At 43.2% G+C, this 19,111-nt stretch overlaps 1 protein-coding gene across 2 annotated transcripts in view; it reads left to right on the top strand.

The window, feature by feature from the left end:
- Positions 1-19,111, top strand: part of si:dkey-119f1.1 (Structural maintenance of chromosomes protein 6-like) — a 47,551-nt gene that overhangs the window by 8,978 nt on the left and 19,462 nt on the right. For both annotated transcript variants that reach the window (XM_061845931.1, XM_061845932.1), the window contains 12 exons: positions 357-493; positions 1,036-1,097; positions 1,177-1,257; positions 1,321-1,422; positions 4,612-4,731; positions 4,800-4,898; positions 4,963-5,109; positions 5,203-5,291; positions 7,235-7,399; positions 12,256-12,434; positions 13,479-13,680; positions 13,754-13,868. In XM_061845931.1, coding sequence (XP_061701915.1) covers positions 357-493; positions 1,036-1,097; positions 1,177-1,257; positions 1,321-1,422; positions 4,612-4,731; positions 4,800-4,898; positions 4,963-5,109; positions 5,203-5,291; positions 7,235-7,399; positions 12,256-12,434; positions 13,479-13,680; positions 13,754-13,868 — 1,498 coding nt within the window. The remainder of the gene's footprint in view (positions 1-356; positions 494-1,035; positions 1,098-1,176; positions 1,258-1,320; positions 1,423-4,611; positions 4,732-4,799; positions 4,899-4,962; positions 5,110-5,202; positions 5,292-7,234; positions 7,400-12,255; positions 12,435-13,478; positions 13,681-13,753; positions 13,869-19,111) is intronic.

Raw genomic sequence — 19,111 nt, 5'->3', positions numbered from 1 at the left:
TTTCTTTAAAAAAAAAAAAAAAAAAGGTTGTTTTTGGACCGCACCAACAAAAGATCCGCTGACATTCCATGTGCCCACTACCAGATAATAACACAGCTTTTCAACTCTGTCAGCTAACTGTGTAATCTGCATGCCAGCTCACCACAACAATTACAGTTTATCGAGTTTCGAAAGTCTTGTCCATTTTATTTATTGAACGATATAAGTCCACATCGTAATTATTGTGCCAGGCCTAACAACCTGGAATTCAATTAACACTACACGTTAGTTTCCATGGTATTTTTAGTTTTACCACAAATGCAGTACCATTGTTTTAATAAATGCCGATGCTCATTATCATTCATCTCCCATCACAGCTCAGCCAACGTGTCCATCACTCTGCGTAACCAAGGGAAGGACTCTTACAAACCTGAGCTGTATGGTCCAGCCATCATCATAGACCTGAGACTCACTCATGATGGAGTGAGAACCTACAAGCTCAAGAGCAAATGTGGTAAACTTGATTTAACACGCAATAACAGCTTGGAGTCCGGGATCTAACAAGTCTAAGACAGGATGCACAGAATTCAGCTTTATTTGAGGAGTGATGTTACTTGCTGTGAAGCATACTCTCTACTTAGCATAAGATCAGGGTTAATACCGTCTCGAGCAGGGATAGTTACCAAACCGCTGTATTAAGCTTCCCCCACAGTTAATTAATTAAAGACCGTTGTATTGATAAGCTTCACCCTTAATGCAGGGTTCGTGGTGCTTGTTCACCACTACGTCCATGATTAATTAACGCAAGATGTGGCGAATGTTGCCCACTTAAGCCACGCTGGAAACACAAAATTGTCGGTATGAAAAGCCCTTTGTGATAATAGTGTAAGTGAGTGTGCTCATTCTGCCATGTATGAAAGCTGTTTGTGGTTTAGTTTCCTCCCGCTTTGTCTTTTTGCAATAAAGGTGAGTTTTCCTTGATAGACAGATGCACTCCACAGAAAAATGTGTTACCCTTTCTTTGAAGCTGACTTCATTTTTTACTCCCCTTTGTAGGTCAAATAATCTCAACCAAAAAGGAGGAGCTCACTTCTATTCTGGACAATTTTAATATACAGGTAAGGATCTAGACAACATGGAGGATATAGATTGTGTTGTGTGTAAGAGTGCTGATCAACTTTCCTTTTTTTCCCCAAGGTCAACAATCCTATGTCAGTTCTCAACCAAGAGATGAGCAAGAACTTCCTACACTCCAAAGGAGAGGGGGACAAATACAGGGTTTGTAAATGTTTGTTTTGTGTGTTGGACAGATTTTCATAATTTTTGTCTCTTTTTGCTCAGTTTTTCATGAAGGCCACACAACTGGAGCAGATGAAGGAGGATTTTATCCATATCAAAACCACGAAAAATATCACTGAAGATAAAGTGGCACAACACAGTGAGGTAATACTAGCTTTTGAAGGGTTTCAGTGGCATAAATGACTTGTGATTAGAAAAAAATGCTTGTACAATATATTTGTATTATGTGTTTCCATTCAATGGTGAAAGAAATTTTTTAGTAGGGTTGGGAACCGAGAACAGATTGAAACAAGGGCTAATGTTCTAGTTCTCCTGGAATCGTTCAAATTTAAAATTTTTTGGTTCCCATTTTCCATTCCTTCAATCCGTCGACGTGTACAAGAATGTGTCGAAAATCAATGAAGAACATGCACAAAGGCGTGCTTATGCCCAATGCTGATAGCAAACAAAAGTGTGTATTAACTTAAAAATTAACGACCAATCTCCTCAGTGCAACACTTAGTATAATAATATATAGTGCAAAGGATGGTTTCATGATGTGTAGCAGTCTAACGTGCTCCCTCCCACTCTGAACTTCAGCCTACACCGTGCAAAATTTCTGCAGAGTCAAATAATAAAATGTAATGTAAATCTATGCCAACAGTGAGACGGCTAACAAGGTAAATGGTTGGTTGTGTTTTTGCAATTATGTTTTTTTTTTGTGTCTTTTAGTTTTCAAACCTGTGTAAGAGTCACTGATGGGGGGAAAAAAAACAAAACAATGAGTTAAAACTTAATCAGAGGTCAAACTTGGAAAAAAACATCACAATGAATTTGGACAAAATTCACATGAATGTCTCATAATAGGCGGCACGTTGGTGTATCTGTAGAGGGTTGGCCTCAAGGTTCTGAGGACCGGGGTTCAAATCCTGGCACCGCCTGTTTGGAGTTAGCATGTTCTCCCCGTGCCTGTGTGGGTTTTCTCCAGGCACTCTGGTTTACTCCCACATCCCAAAAACATGCATGAATTGGGAGGCTCTATATTGCCCCTTTGGTGTGATTTTGAGTGATACTGTTGTCTGTCTCCATGTGCCCTGCAATAGGCTGTCAACTGATTCAGGGTGTTCCCTGCCTCCTGCCTAATTACAGCTGGCATTGGTTCCAGAACTCCTGCAACCCTTGTGAGGATAAGCAGCTCAGAAAATGGATTGATGGATGTCTCATAGTACCACAAACACTGACTTTGTGCTTCATTAGTGGTTAGAAAAGCATGCAGTATTTTATCACATAGCAACTGGTTAAAGTGTTGGCCTCACAGTTCTGAGAACAAAGTTAAAATCCTGGCCAAATTCAAACGATAACCAACCCTATATTTTAGTTTTATCTTACCTGTCTTAATTCTACAGGTCTTTCTATGGGGAATTTGGGGAGAAATTAGAACAATTGCTGAAGTGGCTGTAAGATGGACAGTGCCTGTCGAGGCGTCAATCCTCAAACACGTTAGTGGACACCAGCAGTGAGGAAAGACGTCAAGCTGAAGGAGTCCTATCTGGGCTATGGGGACGGAGGCAGCTGCAGGGTACCGGTAGGACAAGCACAATGCAGCTTCAGCTAGTGGTCGCTGAGGCAAAAGTCTGGACATGAGAGGAGTTCGATGAGGCCACGGAGAACAACTTCAAGATGGCTTTGAGCAAATTCTTGTCCAACATCCGGTGTCTCAGGACCGAGAAGCAATGCACTGACAGGATGGGCCGCTGCTGCCCTCGACTCTGGATGTTGTGAGTCTGTGGGGAGAATGCTTCGAAGACCTCAATTACACTGACCCACATTCCCATGAGGAAGCAGAGTCTGGGTTTTCTGCGGTTAAAAAGCTCCTCCGTGGTAAGACCCAGGGGATGGATGACATTCGTCTGGAGTTATTAAAGGATATGTATGTTGTGGTGTTGTCCTGGTTGACATACCTGTGGACATTGGAGACAGTGCCTCTGGATTGGGAGATTGGGGTGGTAGTCCCCCTTTTTAGTTGTTACAACTACAGGGGGATCACGCTATTCAGACTCCCTTGTCAGGTCTATTCAAGGGTGCTGGACAAAGCGTCCGTCAGGAAGTCAAATCTCATATTCAGGAGGTGCAATGTGGTTTTCGTCCTGGCCGTGGATACATACGTATATAGGGGTTCATCCAACCAGTCCACATGTGTTTTGTGGACTTGGAGAAAGCGTTTCACTGTGTCCCTCGGGGAGTCCTGTAGCGGGTCCTTTGGGAGTATGGGATACCGAACCCCCTGATAAGGGCTGTTCGGTCCCTTATGATTGGTGTCAGAGTTTTGTCGGCCTTGCCAGCAGTAAGTCTGACTCATTTCCGGTGACAGGTGGTCTAAGAAAGGCTCCCCTTTGTCACTGATTCTGTTCATAATTTTTTTAGACAGAATCTCTAGGCGCAGTGGGTGTCCAGTTTGGTGGCCTCAGTATTTCATCTCTACTTTTGCCAGGCGTGATCTCCAACTCTCACTTGAGAGGTTTACACCCAACTGTGAAGTGGCTGGGATGAGAGTCAGCACCTCCAAATCTGAGACCATGGTCCTCAGTCACAAAAGGATGGCATGTCCTCTGAAGGTCATGGATGAGATCCTGCCCCAAGTGGAGGAGTTAATATATCTTGGGGTCTTGTTCAAGAGTGAGGGAAGAATGGAGCGGGATATCAACAGGCAGATCGGTGCAGAGTCTGCAGTGATGCAGAGTTTGTATTGGTCTGTTGTAATAAAGAACGAGCTAAGTCGAAAGGTGAAGCTCTCAATTTACTGGTTGACCTACGTTTGTACCCTCACCTATGGTCACGAGCTGTGGGTCATGACTGAAAGAACAAGATCCCGGATACAAGCGGCCAAAATGAGTTTCTTCCACATGGTATCCAGGCTCTCCCTTAGTAATTGGATGAGAAGCTTGGTCACCCGGAAGGGGATCAAAGATGAGCCGCTGCTCTTCCGCATTGAGAGGAGCCAGACGAGGTAGCTGGGTACTCTGATTCAGATGCCTCCGGTATGATTCTCTGGTGAGGTTTTTCCGGGTACGTCCCTCTGTAAAGAGACACCAAGGATGACCCAGGACACGCTGGAGAAGACTGTCTTTCCGGTGTCCTGGGAACGCCTTGGGATCCCCCTGGAAGAGCTGGATGAAGTGTCTGAGGCAAGGGATGTCAGGGCATCCCTGCTTAAGCTACTGCGCCCACGACCTGACCCGTATAACAATAGAAGATGGATGGATGAAAACAATTTGGAATTCAGCCAGCATCTGAAAGTGGAGGTGTGAACTGTGTTCATAATTCCCATTTTAAACGTTTGAATGTGTGTCACAGTACTTAAAAGACCTGAAGCGAAAATACCTTGAGAGAGAGGACCGTTACAAGAACCTGTCGTCCATTGACGAAATGCACACCAAGCTGGAGGAGTTACAGAAGCAGATGGCCTGGGCTCTGGTCAGCTCATTTACTCTCCCCTCCTGAAACGTGAAGCCGGTAAATTGATAGTGTAACTTTTTTCGCAGGTAATCGAGATGGAGAAGGATCTCGAGCCAATGAAAGAGAAGCTCAATGCCAGTAAACAGTCCACTGCAAAATATGATGAAAAAGTGGAAGAATGGAAGGTAATAACACCAGCAGTGTACTTCTGTGGTTCTGTCTTTGTGAACAGCTTTGTTCTGATTGCAGAACAAAGTCAAGGAAGCTGAGAAGAAGTGCAAAGAGTTCCAGGAACAGCTGGAAGGCATCACACAGCAGGTTGAGGAGTTGCAGCCCAAATGTACCAAGCTCAAGGAAGAGGCACAAAATCATAACACCCTTCTAAAGTCCAGCGAGGTTAGGCTTTTTTCGTCTGGGATACTACTTAATTGATTAACCCCAACACACTTGTCATTTGTGGCCTTCTTATTAATTGCGTGCATGTTGCAGGTCACGGTCCACAGATGCCAGGTTAGCCTGAGGGACCTTGAGAAGGACAAGGCCCAGCTGTCCTCTAGGATAAATGATCTCCAGCTAAGGTACGCTCAGGGTTCGCACGCGGCCCTAAAAACCCCTAAATTTTCAAAGGTGCATTTAGGGGGCCCTGAAAGTCCTTAAAAATCCACGAAAACTGGCCAAGCCCCTAAAAAGGCCTTAAATTAAAAAAAATCAAAAGGAGCACCTCTACCGCCAAAATTCTCCCTAAAAAAAAATTGATCTTTTATTAAAAAAAAAAAAGTGATTCGTCTGGCGTCCAAAATAGCCGAAAATTTTCAACGGAAGTCACCGTGTTTACAACTAGTCCCCATCTTGTCGTCGTCGAGTATGTCCTCCTCTTTGATGAGTCTCTAAATCATGAGATGCAAGAGAAGCAGCTGGACATTCATGTGCTATTGTGGATGGATGACCAGGTCCGTACTTGCTACCTCACCTCTGAATTCCTGGGCCATTCAGCAGCAACTGATCTTCAGGAGCGTCTGGACCCTATCGTGTGTGACTTCGGTCACCAAAAGCTGCTCCAGCTCTCGATGGATGGCCCTAATGTTAATTGGAAGCTGTACAAATCAATTCCAGAACAAATAGAAAAGATGACCACCCGCCGCATGCTGCAGACTGGAAGCTGCGGTCTACATATCCTCCATAATGCATTTCAAATCGGTTACGAGGCAGCGAGATGGGGGGTGGAAGATTTTCTGTCCACCCTCTACAACTGGTTTCGCGATGCACCTGCCAGGCGCGAGGACTTTAAACAAGTCACTGGATCCGACACTCTCCCTCTCATGTTCTGCAAGCACAGATGGCTGGAAAACAATGTGGCAGAGAGAGCCATCACCCTGATGCCACATGTGCGGGATTTTTGCGAGGCAGCAAGGACGAAGAAGGTGACCTGCCCAATGAACACCTCCTTCACTGTTGTTCAGAAAGCAGCACAGGACCCCATCTTTGTTGCTAAGCTTCACTTCTTTCTCATGTGCGCAAGGCTGGTGGAACCATTTCTGAAATTGTACCAGATTGATAATTTATGGATTGGAGTAGTTGTCTGGAACTGTCTGCCCAAATGTGGATATTTCAGCTTACTTATATCTTGAGAAAACACTGTGCATAAAATTGCAGATTTTTTTTTTATTTAGCTTTGACAGTGCAACGTCAGAATTTGGATCACATTTTAATGTTATTTTAATTTTAATTAATATTCATGTCCTGGTTAAAAAAAAAAGAAATTACTCTCTTTACTCAGTACTTGAGTAATAATTTCACTGTACTTTTTACTGTACTTAATTTTTTGGAGGACTGCTTTTTACTTTTACTAGAGTCACATTATTTTCAAGTAACAGTTCTTTTACTTGACAGCAATGTTTGGCCTCTCCATCCACCTCTGGAGCAGACATTCTCTATTGCTATTTTTACGTTTAAGCTATATTTTGTCCCTATCAGATCATCCAATGTGGTACACTGGTACACTCTCCTTTTGTATTTTTGCATCACGGTGCTGCGGGTCATGGCCTTGGTTGTGTCCCCCGCGGAAACCGCGAAGCACACGCAACATCAGCAACAAGAGTTCATCCGCTAGTACAGCATGTATTACTCCCGTGACTCTTTTGAGGATAAACGGCTTAGAAAATGGAAGCATGGATGTCTACAATTAATTAATTGTAAATGTTAAAAGTACTAAGCAATGAAGGGATGTTAAGATTTATGTTACAACAGAGAATGAACAAACTTCAAATTCAGAAATGGCCAATAAAGACAGAAAAATATTGTACTTGATATTTTCATGGAGGGTGCATTTCGAATTAGCCTTTGAATTTCGTAGTTGTGACAAATGAAGTGATCCAGACAATTAGTTTGTCAATTCGTTGGGCACTGCTGTATGATAATATTTTGCTTATTGTAATTTGCAGAGTCTTCAAGATTGCTAAATTTATCACAATAATATATGGTATAGTATAGCACTGTATATATTTTTTGTGCATCCTTCCAGCATCCACCAGGCGACAGGGTCGGCGAGGCAGGCCAAGGTTGAGAGCGTGCAACGCATCCAGTGCCAACTGGAACATCTCAATCACCAAATATCCACCCTGGGGCAGCAGATTAGCCAGTATCAGCATGCCAGTGGTCGTGCCAAGGAGGACCATGGAATGATTCGGTAAAATAAATGACTGGAGGGGAACCAAGCTAAATATACATGAAAATAATCAATTGGTAGAATAGAAATAGTGTATGATGTGCTGTCCCACTGCTCATTGGAACAAGCAAGACATTTTCAGAAGGGTTCTTCAGCTGTATTTAGACTTTATGAAAATTTGATCAGCCTAATCGGATGATAATTGACATCTTTTGCTGATTGTCTGTCATTGATAGGCATCGATAGACATTTACTCCGCATTGCCATCGTGCACAGTATATCTGAATCGAAAAGCCTTATTTTTATACAGTAGCGTGTGTGTGTGTGTGTTTATTTATATATATATATATATATATATATAATTTTATTTTATTTTATTTTATTTTTTTGGTCTTTTGATGTAGTACTGTAAATATCTGACAGCCATTCTTCTTGTTCACCAATGTTGAACAAGTGTTCCCAAACAAGCAAACGTTCGTCCCAGGAGGTATTCCAAGTTAGCGAAAGTTCCAGCCGGTTCAAAAATGAAAGGCAGCCGGTGTGTGTGTAGTTAGTGTTGCAAGCAGCCGGTGTGTGTGTAGTTACTGTTCCAAGCAGCGTAGTTTCCCAGAGTAGGGGTGAGAAGAAGCCTCTTTGTCAGTCTTTCTCGTCCTTATATAGACACTCCTCGAAACATTTCACACACACACAAGAGCGAACATGAACACTCGGCGACGAGTTGTCGAATGGCACATGTTGAATCATGTTTGGGGGTGTTTCAGACTCGCCGGAAGTTTACACAATATACGTGCATGCGCGTTAATCACAAGATTTTTCTTCACCAGGAGTGCTCAGTCAATCACACCGGCCTCACCACTGTTTTTATAAACTTTGCCCTTCATCCGAGCAGAGACTCTTCTGTCACTTAACACACCAGACACCTTCCGCCAGCTGTCCCAACTTGCTTGGAGCCGTTTCTTCACTTCCTGACCACACTCACCAACACTCTGGATTGTTGACCCCAAGTATTTGAAGTCGTCCACCCTTGCTATCTCTTCTCCCTGGAGCCTCACTCTTCCCCCTTCACCGCTCTCATTCACGCACATATATTCTGTTTTACTTCGGCTAATCTTCATTCCTCCCCTTTCCAGTGCACGCCTCCATCTTTCTAATTGTTCCTCCACGTCTCCCTGCTTTCATTGCAGGTCACAATATCATCTGCAAACATGCTCCAAGGGTACTCCAGTCTAACCTCATCTGTCAGCCTATCCATGACCACAGCAATCAGGAAGGGGCTCGGAGATGATCCCTGATGCAGTCCTACCTCCACCTTGAATTCTTCTGTCACACCTACGGCACACCCCACCACTGTTCTGCTGCCATCATACATGTCCTTTACTATTCTAACATATTTCTCCACCACACCAGATTTACACATGCAGTACCACAGTTCCTCTCTTGGTACTCTGTCATAGGCTTTCTCTCGATCCACAAAGACACAATGTAGCTCCTTCTGACCGTCTCTGTATTTTTCCACTAGCATCCTCAAGGTAAATAATGCATCAGTGGTACTCTTTCTCGGCTTGAAACCATACTGTTGCTTGCAAATACTTCTGTCGTGAGTCTAGCCTCCACTACTTTCCCATAACTTCATTGTGTGGCTCGTCATCTTTGTTCCTCTATAGTTCCCACAGCTCTGATCGCTTTTGTTCTTAAAAATGGGAACTAGCACACTTTTCCTCTATTCTTCAGGCCTTCTCACCTGCTAGTATTCTGTTGAATAAGTTGGCCAAAAACTCCACAGGCAACTCTCCAAATTTCTTGCATACCTCCACAGATATGTCATCAGGACCAACTGCTTTTTCCATTTTTCATCCTCTTTAGTGCCTTTCTAACTTCTCCCTTCATCATTGCCACTTCCTGGTCCTTCACACTTGCCTCTTCAACTGTTCCTTCTCTCTCATTTTCTTCATTCATCAACATCTCAAAGTATTCTTTCCATCTATTTAGCACACTACTGGCACCAGTGAACAAATTTCTATCTTTATCCTTAATCACCCTTACCTGCTGCACATCCTTCCCATCTCCATCCCTCTGTCTGGCCAACATGTAGAGATCCTTTTCTCCTTTTTTGTGTCCAACCTGGTGTACGTGTCGTCTTATGCCTCTTGTTCAGCCTTCGCCACCTCTACTTTTTCCCAACGTTGCATCTCTATGTATGTATTCCTTTTGCCTCACCTTAGTCCTGTCAGTTTCCCACTTCTTCTTCGCTAATCTCTTTCCTTGTATGACTTCCTGTATTTTGGGGTTTGGTAAAGTAGCCTTTGTTTGCAGTTACAGAGGTTAGTGTTTCATGTAGTTGTTCACCAGGTTTGCACACACTGCAGGAGTGATTTTGGCCCACTAATACACACAGACACACACACTTCTGTAGATCAGACAAGTTTCTGGGCTGTCGCTGAAAAACACGGAGTTTCAGGTCCCTCCCAATATTTTCTATTGGGTTTAGGTCGGGAGACTGGCTAGGCCATGCTTTTTGTGAAGCCACTCCCTGGTTTTCCTGGCTGTGTGCTTGGGGTCATTGTCATGTTGAAAGACCCAGCCACAACCCATCTTCAATCCTCTGACTGAGGGAAAGAGGTTGTTCCCCAAAATCTCACAATACATTGCCGCGGTCATCCTCTCCTTAATATAGTGTGGTTCTCCTGTTCCATCTGCAGAAAAACACCCCCAAAGCATGATGATATGACCCCCATGCTTCACAGTAGGGATGGTGTTCTTGGGATGGAACTCATCATTCGTCTTTCTCCAAACACGGTGAGTGGAATTATGACCAAAAAGTTCCATTTTGGTCTCATCGGACGATAAAACTTTCTCCCATGACTGTATCATCCAAATGGTCATTGGCAAACTGAAGACGGGCCTTGACATGTAATGGTTTAAGCAGGGGAACCTTCCGTGCCATGCATGATTTGAAACCACGACATTTTAGTGTATTACCAACTGTCACCTTGGAAACGGTGGTCCCAGCACTTTTCAGGTCATTGACCAAGTCTTATCGTGTCGTCCTGGGCTGATTACTTACCTTTCTAAGGATCATTGAGACCCCACGAGGTGATACCTTGCATGGGGTTCCACTCCGATTTAGATTGACCGTCATGTTTAGCTTCTTCCATTTTCTAATGATTGCTCCAACAGTGGACCTTTTTTCACCAAGCTGCTTGGCAATTTCTCTGTCACCCTTTGCAGCCGTGTGGAATTGTACAATTTTGTCTCTGGTGTCTTTGGACAGCTCTTTGGTCTTGGCCATGTTAAAGGTTTGAGTCTTACTGATTGTATGGGGTGGACAAGTGTCTTTATGCAGCTCACGATCTCACACAGGTACATTGGATTCAGAATAATACATGGAGTGTAGGTGGACTTTTAAAGGCGGACTAACAGGTCTTTGAGGGTCAGAATTCTAGCTGATAGACAGGTGTTCAAATACTTATTTGCAGCTGTATCCCACAAATCAATTGTTAAAAGAAAATCATGCATCGTGATTTTTAGATTTTTCTTTTTAGATTATCTCTCTCACAGTGGACATGCTCCTACGATGAAAATTTCAGTCCCCTCCTTGATTTCTAAGTCGGAGAACTTGCAATCTAGCAGGGTGTTCAAATACTTATTTTCTTCACTGTAACTATAATAAGTATGATATTATGATTTACTTTGACTTGATCTAAGTTCTCACATTAGTCCAGGGGTCACCAACGCGGCGCCAGCGGGCGAGTGGTACCCCGCGAGGACGATATATGGCGCCTGCGAGGTATGTTCTAAAAATACCATAGGCCATAAATTACCCTTATTTGTGCTTTAAATTCTTAATATGACTTTCTTACGTGAATTAAAATGTTAAAATACCTGTAATGTCATTAAAACAAAAATATTTTATGTACGTGTAATGACCTGAGTCTGAAATTTGCTGCAAGCAGGTCCTGTAGCCCTTCATATAATCAGTGCTTACGACGTAGCCCTCAGCCTCAAAAAGGTTGCTGAGCCCTGAGTTTGTCCGTCTATATGATGTGAATTGGATGTGAAGTCTCTTCCCCTTTCCGACCAAAAGACACACCAGGTACTCTCCTGCCTGTCTCTCTGATTACCTTGGCTGTCGTAGTCCAGTCTTCCAGGAGCTTCTGCTGTCCATCGAGAGCCCGTCTCACCTCTTTCCGAAAGGCCGCACAACATTCTTCCTTTCTCGGCTTCCACCACGTGGTTCTCTGCTCTGCCTTTGTCTTCTTAATCTTCCTACCCACCACCAGAGTCATCCTACACACCACCATCCTATGCTGTCAAGCTACACTCTCCCCTACCGCTACTTTACAGTCAGTAATCTCCTTCAGATTACATCGTCTGCACAAAATATAATCCACTTGCGTGCTTCTACCTCCGCTCTTGTAGGTCACTATATGTTCCTCCCTCTTCTGGAAATAAGTGTTCACTACAGCCATCTCCATCCTTTTTGCAAAGTCCACCACCATCTGTCCCTCAAAGTTCCTTTCCTGGATGCCGTACTTACCATCACTTCTTCATCGCCCCTGTTTCCTTTACCAATATGTCCATTACAATCTGCACCAATCACAACTCTCTCACTGTCTGGCATGCTCAGAACTACTTCATCTAGTTCCTTCCAGAATTTCTCTTTCAACTCTAGGTCACATCCTACCTGTGGGGCATAGCCGCTACCTTTACAAGAGGTAATTAAAAAAAAAATTAAAAATCGATTGAGGTGTCAGTTCCTCATGTATTTTGTTAGTCGTGACAGGACACTACCTGTTCCCCCAGGAAAAGGGCCCCTGAAAAGTTGATTTGAATTGATTTGATTGCCATTTTTTTCTATATCATTTCTATGGTATCAGGAAAGATCACGACATACTCAAGAGGTCCATGGATGCCAACAGTAGGAACTTGCAAATGATGGAAGGCAGTCGATCCAATCAGCTGCGGCGCTTTGGTGAGCACATGCCAGCAATGCTCGACGCCATCCAGCATGCTCACAAACTGGGTCAATTCAAGCACAAGCCACGAGGACCTCTGGGTAATATTATTAGACATTGTAATTCTATCTATAATGCTGTGGAAAAGTATTGGCTCCCCTCTCAAATTGGTAGATTTTTGCCTAGTTTCCCCTCTTTTACATATAAGATAAATGAATAAAAATGTTATGCAATGATAAACCAAGTAAACAGTACTGTTTAAATGCTAATTCTATTTAAGGATGTGTCATGTGTTATAACAATCTTTTAGTTAATTTTTACACCCATGTTTTAAATGTATGCCGGCGTCCCTTGCCTCCATTAAAATCAGTGTTCATGACACAACAATCAAGAAAAAAGATCTCAATGATTCCCAAGACTTTTGGGCAACTGTTCTATGAACTGATGGTTTGAAAGTTGAAATTCATGAAAGACATTCAGCATTTCAGATGAAAAAAATCATACCTATAGTGAAACATGTTGGTGGTGGTGTGATGGTTAGGTGCTGCTTTCTACTTCAGGACGTGGATGGATTCCTGCAATTGTTAACACCATGAATACTGGCCTTTACCAGAAAAGCCATAAGGAGGATCTTCAGCCATTAGTTTGACCTCAAGCTGAAGCGAACTTGGATTCTGCAGCAGGACATAAATCCAAGACACTGCAGGAAGTCATATTCTTACTGTCTTAAAAAAAATAAAACGATTGTTTTGCAGATGTCAAGTCAAAGTCTGGACTTTAATCCAAATTAAATCATGTAGCATAGTAGGCCAAAATATCTTCACAGAAATGTAAAAGCCAGTTTTAGAAAATTATGTTGTTGCTGCTTAGTGTGGCCTAACCAGTTCAATTTAGAGAGCTGTTACTTTTTAACTATTTAAGTTTCAGTTGCAATATCAAAACATAATTTTGTTTTCTTGGTTATCTCTGATATTTGCATGTTTATAATTGTTGAACATTGACACAAAAATTGAGATGGGACAATACTTTTTCCATTGCACTGTACCTCTAAGATTGAGGTGTTTAAATGGTCCCTATGCCATAGATTGGACACCCCTGTTAAGACAAGAAAGGGGGAACCTTGTGTTGTAACATTTGTGGTGCAGGATACCTGATCAAGCTAAAGGACCCAGAGCAGGCCCTTGCCGTTGAAGTGTGTCTGCAAAGTCTGCTGCACACCTTCACCTGTGACAACTACGACGATGAGAAAGTGCTCAAGGGAATAATGATGACAGTCATGCCGTCAGGTCGCAGGCCTCCAATCATCACCGGCATGTTTCTCCCAAAGGTCCATGATACACGAAAAAGGTAGGGACCTCTTCAGCTAGAATTGAACATTTGCAAATACAGAGTTTAGGTTGACTTAATACGTTTCTCCCAGGGCAGTGAACCACCCGGACTACCAGTCTGTGCTTCAAACTCTAGAAATTGAAGACACAGTTGTGACCAATTGCCTGATTGATCAAAGGGGGATTGAGAACATTTTGCTCATCAAGGTAATAGATTTCCAAAAAACCCACAATGCATCATACAATTTACCACACCAAAAATTATCCTTTTAAAATGATGGCAGGCAGCAGGTTGAATGTGTCAAGGGCAGAACACAAGATAGGACCCAAAATGCATGACTCCAGAAACAAGGGGGAGTTTGAGGAGAGGATTTTAATAACAGGCAGAGGTCAGTACATGTGCAAGCAAAACCAAAAGGCAACAGTTTCCAACAACGTGAGTCAAAAGGCAAAGTCAAAAACAAGGCAGGGCCTAAATTTACAATGAGTCAGACGTAGAACAGGGAACACTGGAACATGACAACAAGGTATGATGAACTGGCAACAGACAACGAGACAAGTATATTTGCATGCTGTAATTAGGTACGGGTTGGGAAGCTGCTCACAGGAATAGGTGCAAATGAGGCAGGGGGATAACCACACCCATGACAGTATCCCCCCCACCTCCACGGCCAGCACCGGAAGCCTCCTAGAGCCTCAGCATACGCAACATGGAAGGCCCGAATGAGCATATTGTTGGCGATAAACCTTAAAAGGATCCAAGAAGTCTCCTCAGGCAATCATATTCCACCAGATATTGCTCCCTCCTCTACAACATTAGAACAGTTGCCTTACCGAGAAGACTGTTCCCCCATCCACGAACCGGGGGAGAAGAGCAGGCCTGAAATCGGAACGAGAGGGGACACCCGGGCAGGCTTGAGCAGGCTGACGTGGACGCTGGGTGGACCCGCATTGATTTAGCGAGCCTCAGCTTCATAGTGACAGGGTTGACAACATTTGTGATGACAAAGGGCTAACGTACCTGGGAACGATCAACAATGAAAGATCTTTGGTCAAGAGCCAAACTCACTGACCCGCTTTGTAGTTCGGGGCCGTTATCGTTTTATTGTCAGTCGCGGTCTTTTAGGACTGCCCCTGACGTAGTAGCGTTTGTCAAGATGAGTCCCAGGTCCTCCTGGACTATCTCACCAAGGTCAATGCAGATGGAACTGTGGACTCGGGCCCTTTGTCAGGAAACTGAGTCGGTTCGTAACCATGCACAATATGGAAAGGAGACATACCTGTGGATCCAGAGAGGAGAGAATTGTGCGAGAACCCAAACCAGCTTCTGACTCCAGGAGTGTGGTTCCTGGGAGCCGAGATATTGCAGCCCAGTCTCCACGTTCTGTTTGAACCTCTGTCTGCCCATTGGTTTCAGGATGAAACCCAAATAATGGACTGACAGTAGCACTTATTAATAAGCAGAAATCTTTGCAAAAACTTGAAGCAAATTGGGGGGGGGGGGCATCAGAACTACTGGCTTGAAGCCAAAAACAGTTGTTTTGCCTTTGTTCGGCTGGTCACTGAAGCTATTTCTCCCAGCGCGCATTGACTCATCCTTCGGCCGATCACTGTCAAGCTTGTGATCTATGAGCCTTTTATCTACCTTTAGGGCGAGAACAATGAGCATGTCCAAGTCGGTCGGAAGGTCTAAAGGGACCAAATGATCTTTGATGGCAAGGGATAGCTGTTGAAAAAAAAAATGCATTGAGTAGTGTCCTGTTGTCTACTGACTCTCAGCCACTAAAATGCGAAATTGCATTGCATAATCTGATACCCTACCCCTGCCCTGCTGTGACATAAACTGCCTCTTGCTCTGAAGTGAAATACCGAAACACCTGCTTCATAGTCTTCACCAATGATGTCCACGAATGACATGTGACCAAGTTGCGGCTCCATTCAGCAGTCGCCCACGCCTCCGGACAGCCAGTGAAGTGGAAAATGATGAAAGTGATATTTGCCTGCTTGGTGGCAAAGGTAGCTGCATGCAGCTCAAAGTGCAGTTCGCACTGTGTGATGAATGGCTTGATAATCCCAGAGTCTCCCTAGAATTTCTCCAGATGAGAGAGGGGTCGTCAGACAGCAGTGGAGGTGACGGTATGGTGACTGATTTGCGACAAAATCGTGATACAGTTGCAACATCAGGTGCTGTGCCGGCGATTTACTTCTTCTGAGTCAATAAGTACATCCAACTGTGATGCCACCTTTCTTATGTTGTCCTGCAGCTCTGATAGTCCCTCAAGATGAAGGTGGAGGTCAGCAAGTTGGTTATCCTGCTTTGTTTTGCGTTGTCCCTGTGCTTGAAGGGCTTTACACTTGGGTGTGAGTCTGCTGGGTCCATATTATGTATGGCCAGTTTGTTCTGTCAATGGCAGAACCAGAAGTACGACCTAAAATGCATGACTCCAAAAACAAGAGGCAGTTTGAGAAGAGGATTTTAATTACAGCCATAGGTCTGTACAGGGGCAGGAAGTAAGTCCAAAAAGGCAACAGTATCCAAAAACGTAAGGCAAAAGGCAAGGTCTAAAAACAAGGCAGGGTCTACGCTATGAGTCAATGACGTGGAATAAAGAACGCTGGAATGTGACTAGGTATGATGAACTGGCAACAGACAAATTGAGAAACGCATGGTGTAATTAGGTCAGACAAGGCACAGGTGTGGAGGCTGGGCACAGGAGCAGGTGTGTACGAGGCAGGGGGATGACCACACCCATGACGGGATGAATGGTAACCAGGTCTGCTTCACAACTGCCTCTCAAATTTCCATGTGTGAATTTCAACTCTAGTCTTCCTGCATGGCGTTTGCCATGCTTGGTGTGTGTTTTCTCCAGCTTTCTCCCACATTCCAAAAACCTGCAAGTTATGTAGATTGAAGACACGAAATTGTCTAACTCTATAGAATAGGATCCTCATGAGATACCTGTGCTATGGAAAGTAACTGGAGAGATGAAAGCAAGTTACGCATTCCTAAAGGGGTGCTTAACCTAAATGGCCCATATGCCCGCTACATATTTCTAAAATGGAATAATAAAACCCAAGATATTGCCTATATCATCTCCAAAACATTTAATCCACCATTGTTCCTAATAGTTCACAATAAGGCCAATATTTTTTTTCACAAGTTTAGTTTGCACCTCAGTGGATGTCTTAAATACTCACATGATAGGACTTATTTTTCTCATCCATATATAAATGTGTTTTCAGTGGAAGAAATAATTATTAGATCCCTCCCACATTTTAAAAATTTACCCACTGACGGACATGACTACAGTACTCTATAATTTTAATGGTCTGTGTTTTTTTAACAGAGAGAGTATCACAAATCTCATAAGATTCTAATTATTTTGCATTTCATTGATGGAAGTATTTAACCCCCTATCAAAACATTACTTGGAACTTGGTGGAGAACCCTCTGTTGGCCACTGCAAAGCAAAGAAAATGTATTTGTTTCTCTACAGAGGTCACACATTTTGTGTAGTTGATCACCAGGTTTTCATTTTGCCCCATTCCTCTTTGGAGATCCTCTCAAATTACTTGGAATTTTGAGTCAGTGGCTTGCCAACTCGAAGCTTTAGGTCCCTCCACCAATTTTCTGTGGGATTTAGGTCTGGGCACTGGTAAGGCCACTCAATGACCTTGATGTGCTTTTTCTTTAGCCACTTATTCATTTCCATCGTTATGTGCTTTGGGTCATTGTCATACCAGAAGCCCCATCTACAAACCATTTTAACTTTTCTGGCTGAAAGGATGAGGTTTACGCAGGATTTCACAGTATAAGGCTCCATCCATATTTCCCTCAATGCAGTGAATTTTATTTGTCCGCTTTGCAGAGAAATACCTAAAACCCAAAAGTATAATTCTTCAACCTCCATGCTTGACGGTGGGGATGGCGTCCTTTGGGTCAGTCTGAATTCCTATTCCCCTAAACAAGCATATGTCAAATTGATACCAAAATTTTTTGTCTTATCTGACCACATCACCGTCTCCCAATCTTTGTTTGAATTGAATGAAAATAAGTTACAGTACATAGGTGTCTTTCATGTAGCTAAGGAGTTTAGATTAGGAGTATTTTCCTAAAGTGGGATGACGAGTCTGTGGGAGCCAGAAAAATTGTTACAGCAAAGTAGACTCCCGAGAGCATTAGTACAGTAGTACCTCTACATACAAACGTCTCAAGTAACAAAAAAATTCAGGATATGAAATGAAAATATAGGTGCTGGATTCCCCAAATTCCACTCAAGATAAACTTCCTGGGTGGCTCCTTGGGACGGCTGGAAAGCGTTGGCCTCACATTTCTGAGGACTGGGGTTTAAATCCCGGCCCCACCTGCATGGGTTTTCTCTGGGCACTCCCTATCCCTCTCACCTGCAATATTAATTGGACTCTAAAACTGCCCTTAAGTGTGATTGTGAGTGTGACTGTTGTCTGTCTCTATGTGCCCTGTGATTGCCTGGCAACCAGTTTAAGGGTGTACCCTGTCTCCTGCCCTTGACAGCTGGGATAAGGTCCAGCACTCCCATAACCATTTTGAGGATAAGAGGGTAAGAAAATGGATGGATGGATGGATAAACATCCTATATCTTGGGTTTGTTTGGCGCAATGATTCAGCTCTCAATTTGACTATCTTCGTAGCATCTTCCTGGCATCCACAAAGGAGATTTACTCCTTCTCGCCATTGTGTACAGTATATTTGAATCCAAAAACTGGTTAATTTTTAGCCTTGTTGTCACTTTTGACTTCGTACTTGAAATATCTCACAGCCAATAGCTATTTTAGAAAAAAAAAACCTTAGTGATGTGGGACAAACAATGTGATTCCAGGATCAGACTACAAGAGAATTTTTTTGTTTCACGATTGCACTGTGTCAGATTATTACAATGTAATTTTGTATTCCGATACTACTACATCCTGTTTTTATGATCACTGGGCTTTATCTTGTCAAGTCAAATGTGACTGGGTACACCTGTTACCATGGCCATGACAACAATGGATCACGTCGGGGTGTGTTATAAAAACTAAATGGGGGGGAACGTGTTGATGGTCACTGCTGCTCAGGCAAAAACTTTTATTCAAGGCTTGCTTGAGGTATGTTCACATACTTTTAATACAATATGGCTCAAGCAGTCGAAAAAAATATATTATGTAGTCGAGTAACCTAGTGCTAACACTAATGGTTTTGCATAAATATCCCAGTGGTATGTCAACTATTGCTTTAAAGTTTTGGTGTGGGTGAAGTATTTAAGTTACAATAAAGTAATTTTATTACAGTAAGTTAACACGTTTCTGTCATGTTGTAATGTTGATTAGACCTGACTGATTAGAATACATGCTCTGACCAGAACAGTGATTTCCAAAATCTCACAACATACCTTCTTCTTTTTCTTTCGACTTGTTCCGCTAGGGGTCGCCAC

Source organism: Syngnathoides biaculeatus, chromosome 16 (genome assembly GCF_019802595.1).
Source record: "Syngnathoides biaculeatus isolate LvHL_M chromosome 16, ASM1980259v1, whole genome shotgun sequence".
In the NCBI taxonomy this organism is placed as follows: Eukaryota; Metazoa; Chordata; class Actinopteri; order Syngnathiformes; family Syngnathidae; genus Syngnathoides; species Syngnathoides biaculeatus.
The sequence above is the reverse complement of the archived record's forward strand: the minus strand, read 5'-3'. Positions and strand labels throughout refer to the sequence as shown.